This window comes from Saimiri boliviensis, chromosome 17 (assembly GCF_048565385.1).
Source record: "Saimiri boliviensis isolate mSaiBol1 chromosome 17, mSaiBol1.pri, whole genome shotgun sequence".
Classification (NCBI taxonomy): Eukaryota; Metazoa; Chordata; class Mammalia; order Primates; family Cebidae; genus Saimiri; species Saimiri boliviensis.
Window position 1 is genome coordinate 48,124,908 of NC_133465.1, and position 19,147 is coordinate 48,144,054.

The 19,147-nt window shown below is 56.3% G+C and overlaps 2 protein-coding genes across 6 annotated transcripts; one reads left to right on the forward strand and one right to left on the reverse strand.

Moving 5' to 3' along the window:
- Positions 1-1,790: 1,790 nt before the first annotated feature.
- LOC101039363 (tubulin gamma-2 chain) lies at positions 1,791-9,568 on the forward strand. Of its 2 annotated transcripts, XM_003942751.4 has the most exons (12): positions 1,791-2,081; positions 2,361-2,473; positions 2,676-2,843; positions 3,165-3,233; positions 3,730-3,756; positions 5,799-5,878; positions 6,198-6,324; positions 8,053-8,139; positions 8,255-8,404; positions 8,663-8,815; positions 8,899-9,060; positions 9,175-9,568. In XM_003942751.4, exons 1-12 carry the CDS (start codon positions 2,033-2,035, stop codon positions 9,370-9,372), a joined length of 1,383 nt encoding a protein of 460 aa, XP_003942800.1. In that variant the 5' UTR covers positions 1,791-2,032; the 3' UTR covers positions 9,373-9,568. The 2 variants fall into 2 exon arrangements, with proteins under 2 accessions (XP_003942800.1, XP_003942799.1); XM_003942750.4 differs by lacking the exon at positions 3,730-3,756 and having other exon boundaries at positions 1,792-2,081.
- PLEKHH3 (pleckstrin homology, MyTH4 and FERM domain containing H3) lies at positions 2,968-18,985 on the reverse strand. Of its 4 annotated transcripts, none has more exons than XR_005581347.2 (13): positions 18,342-18,985; positions 16,311-16,366; positions 15,891-15,970; positions 15,600-15,791; positions 15,347-15,504; positions 15,119-15,239; positions 14,046-14,352; positions 13,258-13,465; positions 12,894-13,030; positions 12,495-12,627; positions 11,862-12,298; positions 11,349-11,540; positions 2,968-10,853 (listed from the first exon to the last, which is right to left on the reverse strand). XR_005581347.2 is itself a non-coding variant. In XM_039476008.2 (13 exons), exons 1-13 carry the CDS (start codon positions 18,501-18,503, stop codon positions 10,677-10,679), a joined length of 2,376 nt encoding a protein of 791 aa, XP_039331942.2. In that variant the 5' UTR covers positions 18,504-18,985; the 3' UTR covers positions 2,968-10,676. The 4 variants fall into 4 exon arrangements, 2 of the variants coding, with proteins under 2 accessions (XP_039331942.2, XP_039331940.2); XM_039476008.2 differs by having other exon boundaries at positions 11,837-12,298; positions 12,903-13,030; XM_039476006.2 differs by having other exon boundaries at positions 11,837-12,298.
- Positions 18,986-19,147: the final 162 nt, after the last annotated feature.

Consider the following 19,147-nt stretch of genomic DNA (forward strand, 5'->3'; position numbering starts at 1 on the left):
TCTGGGCAACAGAGTAAGACTCTGTCTAAAAAAAAAGTAAAAAAAAAATTGGCTAGACACGATGGCTCATACCTGTAATCCTAATCCCAACACTTTGGGAGGCTGAGGCGGGTGGATCATGAGGTCTAGAGATTGAGACCATCCTGGCCAACATAGTGAAACCCCATTTCTACTAAAAATACAAAAACTAGCTGAGCGTGGTTATGCAAAAGGTGGTACATCTATACAATCATTCAGCTGTAAAAAGGAAGGGAATTCTGACACTTGCTACAAAATGGAAGGATCCTGAAGATATTATGTTAAGTGAAAGAAGCCAGACACAAAAAGACAAATACTGTGTGATTCCACTCATATCAGGTGCCTAGTCAAGGGGAAGTTAACCGTTTAACTGCTATAGAGTTTCAGTCTGGGAAGATGAGAAAGTTCTGGAAATGAATGGTGGTGATGGTTGCATAACAGTGTGAGTATACTTGAAGCCACAGAACTGTATACAGTGCTTACAAATGGTTACAATGGTAAATTTTAGCCAGGAGTGGTGGCTCATGCCTGTAATCCCAGCATTTTGGGAGGCCGAGGCAAGAGGATTGATTGAAGCCAGAAGTTCAAGACCATCCTGGGCAACACGATGGGGTGAGATCCCCATCTTTATAAAAATACATTTTAGGTCAGGCATGGTGGCTCACACCTGTAATCCCAGCCCTTTGGGAGACTGAGGCCGGTGGATTATGAGGTCAGGAGTTCGAGACCAGCCTGGCCAATATGGTGAAACCCCGTCTCTACTAAAAATACAAAAAAATTAGCCAGGCGTGGTGGCACGTGTCTGTAGTCCCAGCTACTTGGGAGGCTGAGGCAGAAGAATAACTTGAATCCAGGAGGCCGAGGCTGCAGTGAGCTGAGATAGCGCCATTGAACTCCACCCTGGGCAACAGAGGGAGACTCTGTCTCAAAACAAAACAAAACAAAACAACAACAACAACAACAAAATTAAACGGCCAGGCACAGTGGCTCAAGCCTGTAATCCCAGCACTTTGGGAGGCCGAGGCGGGTGGATCGCTTGAGTTCAGGAGTTTGAGACCAGCCTGGCCAACGTGGTGAAATCCTGTCTCTACCAAAAGTACAAAAATTAGCCGGGTGTGGTCGCGGGCACCTGTAATCCCAGCTACTCGGGAGGCTGAGGCAGGAGAATTGTTTCAACCCAGGAGGCGGAGGTTTCAGTGACCTGAGACCGTGCCACTGAACTCCAGCCTGGGCGACAGAGTGAGACTGTGTCTCAAACAAACAAACAAACAAAAACCATATATATATATATATATTAACTAGGCCTGGTGGCACATGTCTGTAGTCCCAGCTACTCGGGAGGCTGAGGTGGGAGGATCACTTAAGCCAGAAGTTCGAGACTACAGTGAGCTATGATCGCGCCACTGTATTCCAGCCTGGGTGACAGAGGGAGACCTCTCTAAAAAATAAAAAATAAAAAGGTTACATACATGTGTATGTATGTATTGTGACACCATTAGAAAACAGAAATTTAAAAGAAGAAAAGTTGGCTTCTAGCGCCTGGAACTAGCAAAGCTGGCAGTCACTCACTTACCAATAGAGGCAGGTGACGCTATACCTGGACAACCACATCCACCTGGTTGCTCCGCCCCTTTCTTCCCCTCCCCGTCTCTCCCCTCCCCTCGCCTCCCCTCTCCTCCCCTCGCCTCCCCCCACACATCCAGGTTCCGACCCTGCCACCCCCAACGAGTCTCACTGCGCAGGCGCGGAGCGGTGGGTAGGAGCGGGCGTGGCCTGACTCTGCGCCTGTGCCGAATTCCAGCTGCGGCTGCGGAGGGAGAAAATGATGCCCAGGTTGGGCTCCGCGGCCCGCCGGCCGACGAAAGGCCTGCGTTGCACACGCGCAGACCGAGCATCCGCGTCAAGAGGGAAAGAGAGCGCGCGCTCCCCACGTCCTGCGCGCCTGGCTGCCAGGCGTTCGTCTCAGCCGTGACTCTCGCCAGGCCGGGGCTGGTGCGCCCACGTCTGAAGAGTGATGCCCCGGGAGATCATCACCCTGCAGCTGGGCCAGTGCGGCAACCAGAGTGAGCAAGCGAGCGCCGGCCCCGCCGGTCTCTGGTTCTGCCCCTTCGGGTCCCACCCAAGTGCCTGGCTTCCACCAGTCCCCCTTTCCCATCCGTGAACCCCCTGCCCTGCTGCTCTGTATAACCCGACCAGAGCTGCGCCTCCAGCCCGGAGCTGGGGCAGATCCCAGACCCCCGCATCTTGGGTCCACCCTCTGATCGTGTCAGCCTCTGAGACTAAAACTGGGCTCCTCAGGCCTTAAGGCTCTAGCAGACCCAGGCATCTCCCTCCTCCCCCAGTTGGGTTCGAGTTCTGGAAACAGCTGTGCGCCGAGCATGGTATCAGCCCCGAGGGCATCGTGGAGGAGTTTGCCACCGAGGGCACTGACCGCAAGGACGTCTTTTTCTACCAGGTGCCGCCAGCGACTTGGCCGGGGGCGGCAGTGGCCCAAGGGACCGGAAGGGAAGGGAGTGGCCTGGTACTGGGAGCCCCGCTGGGCAAAGGGGCCAGGCGGCTGGCTCGAGGAGGGAGGGCCAGAGGGAGCCAGAGTTGGGAGGCCCTAGGACTTGGGCCGCCCTGGCTGACTGGGCTGCCTCCTGGACTCTCCCTGACAGGCAGATGACGAGCACTACATCCCGCGGGCCGTGCTGCTGGACCTGGAGCCCCGGGTGATCCACTCCATCCTCAACTCCCCCTATGCCAAGCTCTACAACCCAGAGAACATCTACCTGTCGGAGCACGGAGGAGGGGCTGGCAACAACTGGGCCAGTGGATTCTCCCAGGTGTCCAGGCCACCATTCCAGAGACCTTTGATATTCCCATCCAGAGGCAAGGCAGGCTCAAGCTACTAGGAATTTGACCGGACTGACAGAAAATAAGAGAGAAAAGGATACCCAGAACAAGAGAGACAGTCAGGGAGAGGTTTATGCAAATTTTGTGCAAATCATTTGCAAAAGTAGCACTTCTGGGTTGAGGGCTACAGCCCCGGGTCTGCTTCAGGGTGGCAACAATATCCCAGGGAAGACAGAATTCTTGGTGCTGTGCTGAGAAAAGATGAGCTCCGGAACCTTGTCCTGACTCTCCTTTTCCATATCTCTATACAGGGTGAGAAAATCCATGAAGACATCTTTGACATCATAGACCGAGAAGCAGATGGAAGTGACAGTTTAGAGGTGAAGTTATGGAGCAGGGGAAGGAATGGGAAGGAGGCTAGGCTCAAGAGTGCTGGGGAAAGGTCAGGAGGTGACCTGAATAGGTGATGTGAGGGGAGCAATTCAATTCAAAACCCATTTATGGAGCATCAGATGTGGAATATTGAGGAAATAAGATATAGTCTTTGTTCTCAAGGAAGTCATAAATGGGGATGGCACCAGCCCCTTAGGCATGAGTCATTCAGCTTCTTCTCCAGCTCCAAACCTTCCCAAGGAGCCTCAGCCTGGATGCATAAGAGGAAGCTTTGAGACATGGGCGTTTTGGGAATGGGGAATGAGTCATGCCGAAGTCTCTCCCCCAGATCCTTGGAAACTGCTTCTCCATCTCTCCCCATGCTGGGTGCAATATGTTCCCGGCTCACAGTTCTTATAACCCATGTAATTTCCTAAGGGACTTGAGCAATAAGGGTATGTTTTGTTAAAATATTTGACCTTTTGTCCTTGGTTTCTGAAACAGCTGCAGAACAGCTCCAGAGTGATAAAGGTGAAAGACAGTCTTTTGTTACTTATAACAAGCCCCTTTCTTTCAATCTTTCATTTTATTTTAATTAGTTAATTTTACTAACCACTGTACTAAGGAGGAACAAGTACCTTTCAACTGAATCTGAGCTTATGCCATTGAGGTGATGTTTGGAAAGTCCCAGATAGCCACTGGATGGGGGGCTGGTTGCCAGGGAAACAAGCCTGGTGCTCTGAGAGTTGGAATTTACAGGCTCACCCCTCACCTCTGGGGAGGGGAGAAGGGATGAAGGTTGAGTTGAGCACCAATTGCCAATGATTTAATCAATCATGCCTGTGTAATGAAGCCTCCATAAAAATCCAAAAGGACTGAGTTCGGGGGCTTCCGGGAAGGTGAGCAAGAACACATCCACATGCTGGGAGGGTGCAAACCCAAGGCACAGGGCAGAAGTTCCTGTGCTCCGGACCTTTCCAGAGCCTCCTCTCGGTGTCTTCATCTGGCTGTTTATTTGTATCCTTTAAAATATCCTTTATAACAAACGGGGAAACATAAGTGTCTCCTTGAGTTCTGTGAGCTACTCTAACAAATGAATTGAACCCAAGGAGCAGTCCTGGGAACGCTGATTTATAGCTGGTTGGTCAGAGGCACAGCTAACACAACCTGAAGCTTCTATTGGCATTGAGAGTAGGAGAATCTTGTGGGACTGAGCCTTCACTCTGTGGGATCTGATGCTCTCTTCAGGTACAGATACTCCTCAACTTACAATGGCTTTATCAGGATGTAAACCCATCACAAATTGAAAATGTTGACTAGGCATAGTGGCTCATGCCTGCAATCTCAGCACTTTGGGAGGCCAAAGCAGGTGTATCACCTGAGCCCAGGAGTTCCAAACCAGTCTGGACAACATGGTGAAACCCCATATCTGCAAAAAATAGAAAAATTATCCAGGCATGGTGGTGCATGCCTGTAGTCCTAGCTACTTGGAGGCTGAGATGGGAAGATGCTTTGAGCCCAGAAGTTCAAGGCTGCAGGGAGCTATGATCACACCACTGCACTGCAGTCTGGGGAACTGAGTGAGATCCTGTCTCTAAAAACAAATTTAGGCTCATGCCTGTAATCCCAGCACTTTGGGAGGCCGAGGTAGGCAGATCACAAGGTCGGGAGATTGAGACCATCCTGGCTAACACAGTGAAACCCTGTCTCTACTAAAAATAAAGAAAATTAGCCAGGCATGGTGGCATGTGCCTATAGTCCCAGCTATTCAGGAGGCTGACCAGGAGAATTGCTTGAACCCAGGAGGCGGAGATTGCAGTGAGCCAAGATTGCACCACTGCATTCCAGCCTGGGCAACAGAGTGAGACTCCATCTCAAAAGACAAAGCAAACAAAACAAAACAAATTTGAGTCCAGGCACAGTGGCTTACACCTATAATCTCAGCACTTTGGGAGGCCGAGGTGGGCAGATCACTTGACGTCAGGGGTTCAAGACCAGCCTGGCCAACATAGTGAAACCCCATCTCTACTAAAAATACAAAAATTAGCCGGGCATGGTGGTACATGCCTGTAGTCCCAGCTACTTGGGAGGCTGGGGCAGGAGAATGGCTTGAACCCAGGAGGCAGATGTTGCAGTGAGCCAAGATCTCACCATTGCACTACAGCCTAGGCGACGGTGCAAGACTTCATCGCAAAAAAAAAAAAAAAAAAAAAAAAGGAAAAAAAATATCATAAGTAGAAATGCATCAGGTTACAACCCAGTAAGCCCATCGTGACATTGAAAAATTGTGTATTGAACCACTGTAATTCAGATGCTTCTTGATTTAAGATGGGATTATGTCCTGATAAACCCATTGTAAAGCCAAAACATCTTAAATTGAACCATCCTACGTCAGGGACAGGCTGTAGGTAGTCCAGAATTGAAGTGAATTAGTGGATACCCAGCTGGCATCTGCTGTAGAATTGAGTGCTTACTTGATGTGTGTGGTAAAACCCCCACCCATCTGGTATCAGAAGCGTATTGTGAGAGTGTGGCAGGAGAAACTGAGTTTGTTTATTCCTGTATACACACAGGGCTTCGTGCTGTGTCACTCCATCGCTGGGGGTACGGGTTCTGGCCTGGGCTCCTACCTCCTGGAGCGACTGAATGACAGGCAAGCCTGTGTTTGGGGAGAGGGCATTAACCCTGGTTCCCTGGGTAATATCATTGCTTTTTTTCTTGAGTTAGAAAGTCTGCCATTACCCTTTTGAGTCATAGGGATAGACTCACCCAAGGGCCATGTTGGAAGCTATATTGGGGTGGGGGGATTTACCTAGGGAGAGGAGGGGATCTACAGAGTTTGATGCTTTCAGGCTTCTCCTTTTTGGCTCTGAAGACACAGTCTGCCCTCACCCCTTTTGTACAAAATGGTACAGATGGGCAGTGATGGGGTTCCTTCCAGTTCACTATGCCACCACCCTCTTTTCTCTCAGGTACCCCAAGAAGCTGGTGCAGACTTATTCAGTGTTTCCCTACCAGGATGAGATGAGCGATGTGGTGGTCCAGCCCTACAATTCACTCCTCACACTCAAGAGGCTGACACAGAATGCAGACTGTGTGGTGAGCAAATTAAGAGTTGAGGGGGTGGGTGCGGTGGCTGATGCCTGTAAGTCTAGCACTTTGGGAAGCTGAGGTGGGTGGATCTCTTGAGCTCAGGAGTTCGATACTAGCCTGGGCAACTTGTGAAACCCTATCTCCACAGAAAATACAAATATTAGGGCTGGGTGCAGTGGCTCACGCCTGTAATCCCAGCACTTTGGGAGGTCAAGGTGGGCGGATCACCTGAGGTTGGGAGTTTGAGACCAGCTAGACCAACATGGAGAAACCCCATCTCTACTAAAAATACATAATTAGCGAGGCGTGGTGGTGCATGGCTGTAATCCCAGCTACTCGTGAGGCTGAAGCAGGAGAATTGCTTGAACCTGGAAGCTGGAGGTTTCGTGAGCCGAGACTGCGCCATTGCACTCCAGCCTGGGCAACAAGAGCAAAACTCCATCTCAAAACTAAACAAAACGAAAAGCTGGGCATGGTGGTGTGTGTCTATAGTCCTAGCTACTCAGGAGGCTGAGCTGGGGGGATCGCTCGAGTCCAGGAAGTCGAGGCTGTAGTGAGTTGTGATCACACCACTGCACTCCAGTCTGGGCAACAGAACAAGACCTTGTATTTAAAAAAAAAAAAAAAAAAAAAGAGCCTGGCGCAGTGGCTCACACCTGTAATCTTAGCACTTTGAGAGGCTGAGGTGGACAGATCACCTGAGGTCGAGACCAGCCTGACCAACATGGAGAAACCCTGTCTCTACTAAAAATACAAAATTAGCCAGGGGTGGTGGTACATGCTTGTAAGCCCAGCTACTCGGGAGGCTGAGGCAGGATAATCGCTTGAACCCATGAAGCGTAGGTTGCAGTGAGCCAAGATCAAGCCATTGCACTCCAGCCTGGGCAACAAGAACAAAACTCTGTCTGAAGAAAAAGGAAAAAAAAAAAGAGTAGGGATTTTGGTCTATCTTCCCAGGCCAGTGAGTCTCATTCACCCTGCCCTTCCCCAGCCCTCTCCACGCAGAACAGAGGCCCAACAAAGCCATACCTGTGGGCCAAATTAGGAAATAAGGTCCTGATCTCTAAGTTTCTTAGAATCCTCTTAGGCAGCAAGACTCTCAACAAAGTGAATATACCTCCCCCTATCACCACGTACCCCACCTTTGCCTACTTAATGCCCACTCATGCTTGAACCCTCAGCTCAAGGATAACTTTCTTAGCAAAACCTTTCCTGACTACTCAGTCAAGATCAGATTCCTTTGTGTGTATTTCTGGGAGTTAACTATACTTTTCTGTTTTATATTTAGTGCACCTCCCTCCATACTAGACTGTAGGCCTAATGAAGGGAAAGATGGTGCCTGTTCCTCTCTGTGGTCTCCCCAGAGCCAGGCACAGTGTATGGTACATGTGGGTACTCACGTGTTTGTTTACTACCTTGCAATGGTCCGAGAGTATCTCATGATGCCCCAGAGACAGTACTTGTGTCTCTTTTTATTTTTTATTTATATTTTTTACGGAGATGGCATCTTGCTGTGTTGCTTAGGCTGGTGTCCAACTCCTGGCCTTGAGTGATCCTGCCACCTTGGCCTCCCAAAGGGCTGAGATGATAGGCGCGAGCCACCATGCCCAGCAGTTTTTGTTTTAAACTAACAAACCTCTTCCTGGCTTTGGAGTTCAGCAGGGGTTAAGCCAATATCTTATTTCTATGCCCATTTTCTCCTCAAGAGGCTGTGACCCTCTGCTGTCCCCGCAGGTGGTGCTGGACAACACAGCCCTGAACCGGATTGCCACAGACCGCCTGCACATCCAGAACCCATCCTTCTCCCAGATCAACCAGCTGGTGGGCCCCCACTGCTGGACTCCTTTGGACTGGAAGCCCTCCTTGCTGGAGGGTCATCTGGGGAAGGGAGGTCCCACTCAGGCCGAGGCCCATGACGTGGCACCCCTGTCCCCAGGTGTCCACCATCATGTCTGCCAGCACCACCACCCTGCGCTACCCCGGCTACATGAACAATGACCTCATCGGCCTCATCGCCTCACTCATCCCCACTCCGCGGCTCCACTTCCTCATGACCGGCTATACCCCACTCACTACGGACCAGTCAGTAAGAGCAGCCTCAGTGTCCCAGGCCAGGCCAGCCCTGGGCCCAGCAGGCCCTGCCCTAGCCTTTCTCTCCTCCCCTCTGCCCCAGGAGCTGCCCTTTGCATGCCCCGAGGCACTGTACTCAGGGACTAGCACAGAGCAGGCCACTTTCTTGTAACTTTCTCTTCATCCTCCCTCTGTCTTTGGCTTCTGCCAAAGAGAAGCCAAAGGGGGACTGTGTCCTGAGCCCTGGCTGGGGCCCCGTTTCACTGTCCATCAGGTGGCCAGCGTGAGGAAGACCACGGTCCTGGATGTCATGAGGCGGCTCCTGCAGCCCAAGAATGTGATGGTGTCCACAGGGCGAGACCGCCAGACCAACCACTGCTACATCGCCATCCTCAACATCATCCAGGGAGAGGTGGACCCCACACAGGTAGGGGAGGCCCCTTCATCCCGCACCCTGGACCCACAGGGGTAGAGGAGAGGCCACTTCCACTGCTCCTGTGCCTACCCCAGGTCCACAAGAGCCTGCAGAGGATCCGGGAACGGAAGTTGGCCAACTTCATCCCATGGGGCCCCGCCAGCATCCAGGTGGCCCTGTCGAGGAAGTCTCCCTACCTGCCCTCGGCCCACCGGGTCAGCGGGCTCATGATGGCCAACCACACCAGCATCTCCTCGGTGAGTCTGGGTTTCTGTTCTTAGGACAGTCTGTTCCACTGGCCACCTTCATCATCTCCCTCAAGTTCGTTCCTAACCCCTGGCTCGCATTTTGGAGATTTTCATCTCTTTCAGCTCTTTGAAAGTTCCTGCCAGCAGTTTGACAAGCTGCGGAAACGGGATGCCTTCCTCGAGCAGTTCCGCAAGGAGGACATGTTCAAGGACAACTTTGACGAGATGGACAGGTCTAGGGAGGTTGTTCAGGAGCTCATTGATGAGTACCATGCCGCCACACAGCCAGACTACATCTCCTGGGGCACCCAGGAGCAGTGATTTCCCTCCCCACTACTCCTGGACGGGAAGCACAGCCTCAACCATGCCTGCACCCTCTGACCCAACTTCACCTCATGGACAACCCTTCTTGGCTTACCTCCAGCCCATGAGCTGGTCCTGCTTCTTCCCTCCATGCCCTGACTCTTGATATGCTGCTTAAGCTCTACTAAAGTAATAAAGCTTGGTTGTCAGTATAGCCAGGGCTTGATCTGTGAATACGGGGGGTGGTCAAGGGGTCCAGTTTCTAGGCATCTGGCATAGGGTGGCCTTCACCTCCTCCAATGTCTTACCCCTTAGTCCAGATTTTAGTGTGTTCACTGTTTCCACTGGCATCCCTCACCTTGAACTGGGCTGTTTTACTAGAGGCAGCAGCCCTTGTGTCAAGATTACAGAGCTTTACTGAGGTCTGCTGTCTCCTCAGTGCCTAAGCTTTTGCCCCAGTGAAGATCAGTGTTGCCCCAGCCTCTTCCACTCAGAGCAGAGGAGGTGGGGTCTACTGAAGGAGGGCACACTGCATTCCCAGCAGGCCAGGAAAGCCAGGACTCTGGAATCCCAGTGCCCAGAGCTATGAGAGTCCCAGGAACTCACTCTAGTTCAACCCAACCTGGTAAGTAGAAGCAGAATTCAAGAGTGGGGCTGAGCACATCCTGAGTTACTTTTCTGTGCCAGAGAAATTCGTGGGTTTGTTATCTGCCCCAAGCTTCTCTCCATTCTAGGCCCAAAGCATTAGGCACACCAATGATGGGCCCAGAGCTGGACACCAGAGTAAGAACTGGGCAGTACCAGATCTGATGACTCACTGCCCTCCAGCCTGAGGGATGCCAGGAGGCCATCCATATGCCACTCAATGGAGAAGGGAGGGTGAGTAACTGTCAGCTTCCAATGAGGACTGTTTGCCTGCTCTACCCACAAGCCTGTGGTAGCATACTGGCCAGGAGGAGGTTAAGTCTTGAAGGTCAGGGATGGGGAGGGTGAAGCACTTTGGTGTCCAGACTTTCCCCAGAGCCTGGTAAAAGCCCAGAGTGTGGGCGTCCCCGGAGGCGGGGCTCTGCATTATGGGGTTCCAACTTGTGCCACTGAATAACACTCCCACAGGAAGGGTTTGTGTAAATAAGAAACTTTTTTTTTTTTTTTTGCTTCTCTTCTACAAATAAATTAAGAAACAAACTAGAAAATTGCCCACACCCACTGTACCCCTTGGGTGTAGGATGTGCCCTGTCCCTGCAGGGCCAAAAGGGTCCATGTTTCCCCCAAATCTCAGAGCAGTCCTGGCCCAGGCTGGAGGTCGTGACCTCTTGGCAGGCTCAGTCCTGCAGCTGCCCCAAGCAGCCAGACTGTCCCTGGGGCTCGTCCAGGCCCGGGTGCTGGCTGGGAGGGGAGGTGTCTGGCAGGTCTTGGCATGGAGGAGAAGAGCTGCTGCAGGGCTTCTCGGGGGAGGGGTTGGCCAAGTAGGCATTCACCAGCTGCATGATCTCTTCTACCTAAGAGGGCAGAGGTCAGCGTGCAACAGGAGCCGCCTGGTTCTCTACTTTTTCTCATCCTCTATGTCCCTGCAACTTTTCCTTCCTTATCTCCACTCTCTCCCTCATTTCTGTGTGCCAATCGTACTTGCTTATTTCTGCTCCTCTAACAAGCCAAGTTTACTCTCATCTCAGGGCCTTTGCCTTGCAATTCTTTCTACCTAAAATGCTGTCCCCAGGTCTTCCTTGGCTCGCTTAAATGGCACCCTCTTTGAGAACGCTTCCCTGACTTCCTGTCACATTACTCTTTCCTTTGTAGCATTTCTCACTGTCTTAATAGCCTGGGATTCCTTGTTTATTGTCTGACTCCCCAACTCTAGTGTAAGCTTCTTGAGCTTGCCTGTGATCACTGCTGGATCCCAGTGCTTAGACTCTACCTGGCCCAGGCTTGATGTTCAGTAAATGTTTCCTGACATCCCTTCCTTCTCTCCTCCCACAACCCCTCTTCCTACTCACCTGGGGGCTCTGCAGGACGAGCTGACTCTCCCCCACCCTCAATGCCAGGGTGTGGGGACCCATTAGCTGGCAGGAGGCCACATGGCCATAGCTGACACTGTGGATGGGCTCTGTCTCCCCTGGCCGGGAGAGGGACATGGCCTTGGCTCCCAAGCCCAGGCATAGCTTTTGTGGAGCACCCCCGCCAGGCTCCTGCAGACAGAGGGGGCAGAGTCAGGGTGGAAGGAGGAGACCAGTGTTATTTTGGGGAGGGGGATATGGGTGGCTGTGAGCAGGAGTTTCCTGATCCCCTGTGATTCACAGCACGTGTGTGGAGGGGCTCAGGCTCCGGGGATGTGAGGGCCCAAGGGCTGGTGATTCCTGGGGTTTGAGATGGGCAGCTATTCTGGATGTGGGGAATGAAGTGACCCTCCATGGGGATCTGTGGCTCTGGGGCAAAGGTGTGGGGCTTGGGCCACCAGAGTCCCCTTCTCCCTTCTCCCCCTCACCGTGCTCAGCTCCAGAACGTCATACCGAGCAGCGCCGAACCCCGGACACTGCGCCGCCAGGGTCAGGTAGGCGGCCATGGCCTCAGCTCGGCCCATGCCCCGTAGCCGCTTCCAGCTGCCCAGCACCGCAGCTGCAGTGCTGGCGCTGCCGCCTCCCTCGCGGGCGGTGGTTCCCGCCAAGCGGCCGGCCCCGCTGCGCCGGGCCCGCTCCGCCCGCCTCTTGGCCAGGCCCGGGCTCCAGAGCGCCCCGGCCAGCAGGGCGGCGGCGGAGGGGGGCGGCCTGGGGGCCTGGCGGGGCGGGTCTTCACGCCGCGGGGCCGGAGGCGGTAGCAGGCGGTCCAGGCGGGGCAGGGGCACTCGCGGGGAGAAGTCCCGGTGCAAGCTCTGCAGGCGTAGCGCCGCCAGGGCACGCAGCGTGTCGTCGGGCGGGGGCGGCCGGCCCCGCAGCAGCAGAGCGTGAGCCTGCAGGGGAGGCACCCCGCGTCAGTGCACGAGCGGTGGCGGGACCGTCGCGAATACGCCTTGTGGAATCTGAGGAGGTCGAGGTTCCAGTCGAGCCTCCCGCGGGGCTGCCACAGTGATGAAATGAGATGGCCCAAAAAACCAGGGGCTCAGGCTTGGGGGTCTATTTGGAGGCATGAACTCCGGGGAGCCTCACCTGCTCAAAGAGGAAAGGCAGTTCGTGACCGTCTGGGGACAGCCCCTCAGGGTGCAGAGGTCCGTGAAGACGCAGACACAGTCTCCACCCGGAATCGGGGGAGTCCTCCAGCCCAGCTTCCTCCGCTGCCAAGCTGCAGAAGAAGAGCGGGCAATGCTTTGGAGAAGCAGGGCCCCCACTGCGCCGCGGCTGGGGGGGGGGGCGGGGCCTGGGCAGAGCTGACCGCAGAGGTGATGCTAGAGTCGGACTGCAAACCTGCGGCGGACAGGTCCATCCGTAAACCAGCCAACGCCACAGCGCGGGGCCAGGGGCAAGCACTGGCTAACGTCCGCTTAGAGACTGACCAAAGCTGAGAAGTGAATGGGCTAGTAGAGAGCAGGGCTGGGGCTGGACATTTACTTCTCAAACCTGGTGAGCACGTCGGCCACGAGGGTCCCCCCAGCCAGGGCTCGCTCCTGAGCCCCTCGCTGCTCGTACAGCGCGAATGCGTTGCGACTCCGGGCCAAGCCCAGCCGCCCCACCAGCTCTCGAGCCACCTAGAACAGGAGAGTGAGGGGGAAGTAAGACCACTCAGGGATCTTGCCAGGATTATGGGAGGGGCTGATTCAATTGGAAGGGGCCTCTTAGTCCTGTCACCACCACTCCATCCCTTACCAAAATAATCTGACACTCGGGGCAAACCTAGGGCCCAGGAAGCGGGAGAGGCAGGCGTGAGAAGCTGACAAGGTGGGTTGGAGGTCATGGGGCCTTTCTCTGGCCTCACCTCGCCCGCCGTGGTGTGGGAGTCGATGGTCACGGCACAGGCACCAGCCCCCGGACAGTGCACGGTGCATAGCAGCTCCTGCCGTCGGCTCAGCGCGGAAATCTCCGCCAACGAAGGCACCAGCTCGCGGCCACGAGTCCGGCCCAGCGCTTTCCGGATGAAGCGCGCATATTCCGCCAGTTCCGAGTCCGGGAGTGCCTGCTCGGTCCTGGGTTAGGAGGAACCCAGGGATCAATGCTCCAAGGACGTTCCTTCTTCCCCTCCCTCTTGCCTTCTTCTATTATAGTTTATTTTATCTGGCCGATTTCCTCCCTGCCCCAACTCAGGTTCTTCGAAGGCTCTCCTAACACTGTCCCCGGTGCTTTGCATAGAGCTGAATTACTTTCCAGTCCCCTGCAGCTTTCTCCCAACCGCCCCCACCAGTTCCAAAGTCTCCATGAACTTCCTTCTGGCTGAAATCGAAATCCAGCCACTTTACTACACTTTTCTAACCCCTGGCGCTAGCCTGCATCAGCTCGAGGAAAAGCAGCCTTTTCGTAATTCCTCGGCCCAAGGGGGACAGAAAAATTACAATTCTGTTGTAATTCATCTGCTCCCAAGTGAGATAGGATCCTGTATCTCCCACAAAGGCACTGTATGTATTACCAGCAGCCCTGACCTTGGGCAAGTCCTTTCCCTTTTCAGGATCTAGGTTCTTTATCGACCAAACCTTTTGCAAAAGACTTCTCATTCTCTCCCAGCCCAGTAGCTCCTCCACTAAACCGCAATCCCCGCCCCGCCCCTCTCACCTCTCCAAGTGCCCCAGGAGGTGTCCCCGTACAGCTACTCCAGGCCGGAAGGTGCAGCTCATGCAGGTAAGGAGTTGCCAGTACCGCAGGGCCGCAGGGTCTCGGGTAGCCGGGAGCCCGGGGGGGCCTGCAGGGCCCGAGGTCTGCTTAGCCAGCTGCAGGAAGAGTTCATCCCGGAGAGCGGGCAAGTCCCGGCAAGTTTGGAGCACACCCTGCATTAAGGGCCCGGGGCGCCGCGCCCCCTCCAGCGCCTGCAGCGCCAGGAACAGCCGCACCGCCTCCTCGCGCAGGGGTGCATAGCCCGGACCTGTGGGAGGGTGAGGGCGGAGGGACGGTTTGGAGAGGGAACACAGAGCTGCACCCTGGGAGGAAGGCAAGAACCAGGGGAAGGTCAGAGGGAATATAAGGGGATGGGGTGGTAGGTAGGGGAGGGTACGAACGACAGGAAGAGTGAAGGGAAAGCAGTGGTCCCTGCCTCCCGGGAATCCCCTTTCCAATCCCACTAAGCCTGGATTTGGATTTAGGGAAAGGGATGGGAAAGGGGCTATTGGTTCATACCCCAGATTCTGTAACTAGATACTGAGGCTCATCACCATAGGTCAGAAAACAAGCTGGACTAGGAGTTAGAAAACCGGGATTCCTCTCCCAGCACCCTTTAATCCTGTAACTTTAGGATCTGGGCCAGTCACTACACCACTTAGGGAGAAGTACAGTTGGATGAGGCCAGCACATTCGACCAAAGTGGTAGCTCTTCTACCATTCATAAAGGTAATATGACATGGTCTCAAGAGTATAACGGAAAAATAGAAGAGCGTGTGTACAAACTCCTGAAGCAACATCAGCAGTCAGAATGAGACCCATAGAGAAGGTGGTCAAAGGGGGGGACCCTTTTGTGGGTGCTGGCTTCCTCCCCTCCCCCTGGCCAGCTTCCAATTTCATCTTCATTCTTTGAAAAGCAAGGAGCTGGCAGGCCCGTGGAGGATGCTTAGGTCCCTGCCAGTTAAGGGATTCGAATTCTTACCTCTGATCCACCCCATTCCATCCAGGGAGACTTGGACCATGGGACCACTCACCTGGGGCACTGACTCCATAGGGCAGGGGCAGGAGCGGGGCATACAAGGCTCCACTGGTGTGTCTCAGAATTGGGTTCCTCAGGTAAATAAGGGCAACGGCCTCTGGGTCCCCACAACTTTCCTAGGGGCCAGGGAGAGGGTCACTTTGATGGGAAAGGGAGTTCCCCATGAGCCCAGAAAGCTTTGGGGTCCACCACTCTCCTGGCTCTCCCTGGTGTTCTCTCTTACCTGTATGTCCCTGAGCAGTAGCTGGGTGGGGGTCTCCAGGGGTGCCTTGGAGGCAATCACTTCCCGCAATGCCACCCCCCAGCGCTCGGCCTCTGCCTGGCGTGGGGAGCAGAGGTGGACACTGTGCTTCCGGCCAGACACAGTCACTGACCACAGACCTGGGAAAAAGAGAGGCCAGGCCGGGGAGGGCAATTAGGATCTGCGGGGGGGCCCCTGCCTCGGAAGGTAGGAGAGTGTCTCCACGAGGTCTCACCCGTCTCCTTACGCCTGCGCTCTGGACCTGTCACCGAGCACAGGCTGGTGAGCACAAGACTCCCGAGGTGCCGCGCCCCCTTCCCGCTGCTGCTGAACTGATCCAAGGAGTCCCGCGTGAGCACGAACCAGGCTCGGCGTGGTGGTAGCCAGGGCCGTGCCCCTCCTCCGCGGGGCTCCCGGTACAGCCAACCTGGGGGCAGAAGAGGGAGGGAAGGGACATCAGTAGGAGACATTAACCCCTGGAGGGTTGGGACTGGAGGCCTCCAGAGTGCACTGAGGAGGTCTCTACCTTTCACAACGGTGTCCGGGTCGTCCTCCGGCAGCCCTTTCTCTGGGATGAGGCTCCAAGTTTCCTCCCAGCTCTGCAGCCTGGGCCAGAGGGGAGGGAGGGTTGGGCTTCCACTCGGCCTCTAGGGGGCTCCTCAGTAGGGGCTCCCCAGACAGCAATGGTATCTGCTCCCAAGCTGGGCACCCCTCCCCCAGGCTGTGGGAACCATCGGGCCATTCTGACCTTGCACCAGAAATAGCCCCGACCCCCGCCTTTCTCCCCGCGCCCCCAGCCGGACCGCCCCCCGGGACCCCAGCCAAACCACAGCGTCCGGCGTAGGGCCTCTCCCTTATTGCACAACGGAGAGGGAAGACAGCGAGGACGGAGGTTCACGGAACAGGCTGGGGTCTCGAGACTATGGGACGTAGGGGCGTAGCTCACCTGTGGGAGACTGGCCCGCTCCTCACTGGCTGAGTCAGTGTCACTTCCAGGGGACCCTGGGGAGACAGGCGGGGAAGCCCTCAGGAACAGAGCCCTTCCTGCGCAAGGTTTGGGCCTTCTGCCTTCAGGACAGGGCTGCTCAGGGGATTGAAGAAAGCGTCACAGAGTGGAGTCGTGACTGGGGTGGAGCGTTCTGGAGCCTCTGGGCTTTCCCCTCCGCGATCTCAACACGACAAGCTCTCCAGAACAGCAGGAGCTAAGGAGCCAAGGCTCCCTCTATTACCCTTTTGAAGATACCATTAAGGGTAGGGTAGGGTGGAAAGAGCACTGGGCAGAGAGTCAGGAGATCTGGGTTCTAATTCCCGCCCCACCACGAACTCACTGTGGAACCTTGGGCAAGTCTCGGGGCCTTAGTTTCCCCAACACTGAAACTGGAGAGAAGAGCTCACTCTGCCAGGCTCCAAGGCACCCTCTCCTCCTCGTTTTCCCTTCTCCCACACTGCCTCCCTGGCCAGGGCAGGGCAGGGCAGGTGGTAGGCACAGAGGGGAAGGGCAGAGGAACCCTTTCGGGATAGAGCTTTCTCCAAAAGCGTCTTGCATTCTCCCATAGGCACTCCTGAGACTCGGCACTGAGCAGAGACCCGGCTCCTTTGCTGGAGCTTAGGAAGGGTGGGCCAGGCTGAGGAATGGCACAACCTCCTAAGGCAGGTGTAGATCAGGGTTTTGTCCTCTCCCTCCCCCTCCTCCTCCCTTCCCCCTGTCCTGGAACTTCAACTGTAGACTGGGGTCTGAGAAAGGCCACAAACCCAAGCCGGAGGCCAGCCAGGCGGGAACCCTGCCATCCTCATATTGCGCCCAGACTGCTAGAACCAGGAGGAGGAGGTGGGGGAGGGGGCCAGGGACACCTGTCCCCAGGCTCCGGGAAGGGGGGAGTGGAGGTGGAGCGTGAGAGCGGCAATGGCCTGATAAAGCCGACCCTGCCCAGGCCGGGAGCTTGGGGACGCCTGGGTCCTGTGCCTTTTCCCACCTGAAGCTCCACCTATTTTCTGGAGGGTCTGAGTGGGGCCGTCAGCCACACCACATGGGGCAGGTACTGACCACCCTCTTAGACCAACTCCCCTAATCCCAGTGCCCTGCTTTCCTCCCTCCCCTCCTCTATATTTATCCACCCTCCGCCTCCGCCAGGTGCTGGCGCCGGCCCCGCGGGCAGCCGGCCCCACCCGGGCACCAAGCCACTGGGCCTGCCAGGGACCCCTGCGGGGAGGATGGGGGCCTGACCCGGGCCACAGCACACGGGAGTCTGGCCGCCAGTGTGCAGGGGGGATGGGAGAGGAGACGTCAGGGCATGGAGATCTCCACACCAATTGTGCCTCCGTTTCCCCACGGGGAGATTCGACAAAACCAGGCAGCAACCAAGTGTCCCTCCCCATCCATCCATCCCTCAGGGGGTTCCCAGGAGCCTCACCGGGGAAAGCCGAGAGTTCTGCCTTGAGTGGCAGGGTAATGAGGAGGGGTCCTCAAAGAGCCCCCAGCTCCCTCGCCGTGGGGTCCCCGCCACGGACCGCAATCCCGGGATGACTTCTCCCCTTCGCCCAGTTCTCGGCAGCGGGAGCTCTCGCATCTGGCTTCGGAGCTCGAGAACTGGGAGCTGAGGGGGACCCAGGCGTTCCAGCCGCCCAGCCGGCCTCGCCACATTCCTCGGCGCTGGCGGAGGCGGAAGGAGACGGGATGGGACGCGGGCCCAGCGGGGAAGGGAGAGGCAGGGCCAGGTCGGGCCACGCGTGACGCCTCCCCTGCCTCAGGGCCCCCAGCAGGTGGACAGCGCCCAGCCTGCGGCGGGAGGCCCAAAGGCATATCCCGAGTAGAGCTGCTGCTCCAAGAGCTCCCGGGGGCTTTGGCCCCCAGGCAAAAACCTCCCCCACTTCCCTAGTTCGCCAAGCGCGCAGCGTGTGGCTAGAGGCTGGAGCGGATCAGCGTGACGGCCGGTTACAGCGAGCGTGATTGAGACGCGGCTCCGAACCCGGGACTTACCCTCCCGCCGCCCGCTGGACTCGGGGTCCGTAGCTCAAAGGTTTCCTCGTCCTCGTCCTCGTCCCCGTCCCCGCTAAGCTCGCCGTCCCCGTAGTCCCGGTGCAGAAGAGTGAAGCCTCGACGGCAGCAGAGAAGCCACCACAATCCCCCGGGAAGAGGCATCCGGAAGAGGAGCCGGGGGATGGGGGCGCGGGCAGCCGCGGCCGAGCAGCAGGGGGTCGGAGGAACTGGCGGGGCTCCGACCCAAGCAGGGGAAATATGAGGTGGGAGGAGCAGGAGGGAGAAAGGGACAGGGAGGAGGCAGTGTCCTGGGCTGGGGTGCAAGGGGACGCTAGCCAGACGCTGAGGGGGGCTCGGTGTCTGGGCCCCCGGAGGGGGGAGGGGGAAAAGCGTCCAGGGCCCGGGGAGAGGAGGGAGCAATGTCCGGAGCTGGGAAGTAGTGTCCGTTGGAGCGTCCAGCCCTGTGGGGGGCAGTGTCCGGTGCAGCGTCCGAGGTGGGCAGTTGTCCAAGCTCCAGGGAGGGTCGTGTCCGGTAGGGCGTCCGGTGGCCGGGGCCCGGGCCGCGCGCGCTGCGCTCCCTGCAGCCCCGGGACTGGCGCGCTGGGGGCGAGAGCGCAGAGCTGGGACCCCGCCCCCCCGGCCCCCTCCCTCCCGGGAACCCCCCCCTTCTATCTTCTTTCTCTCCTCCCTTCTTTACTAGGCAGGGTCCTGGTTTCGTCACAGCCTCCTCTGTCCAATCCCTGTGCCTGGCGCGGGGCGCGGCTACCAATCAGAAGGCTGAAACCGCGGCGGGTTGCATCATGTGC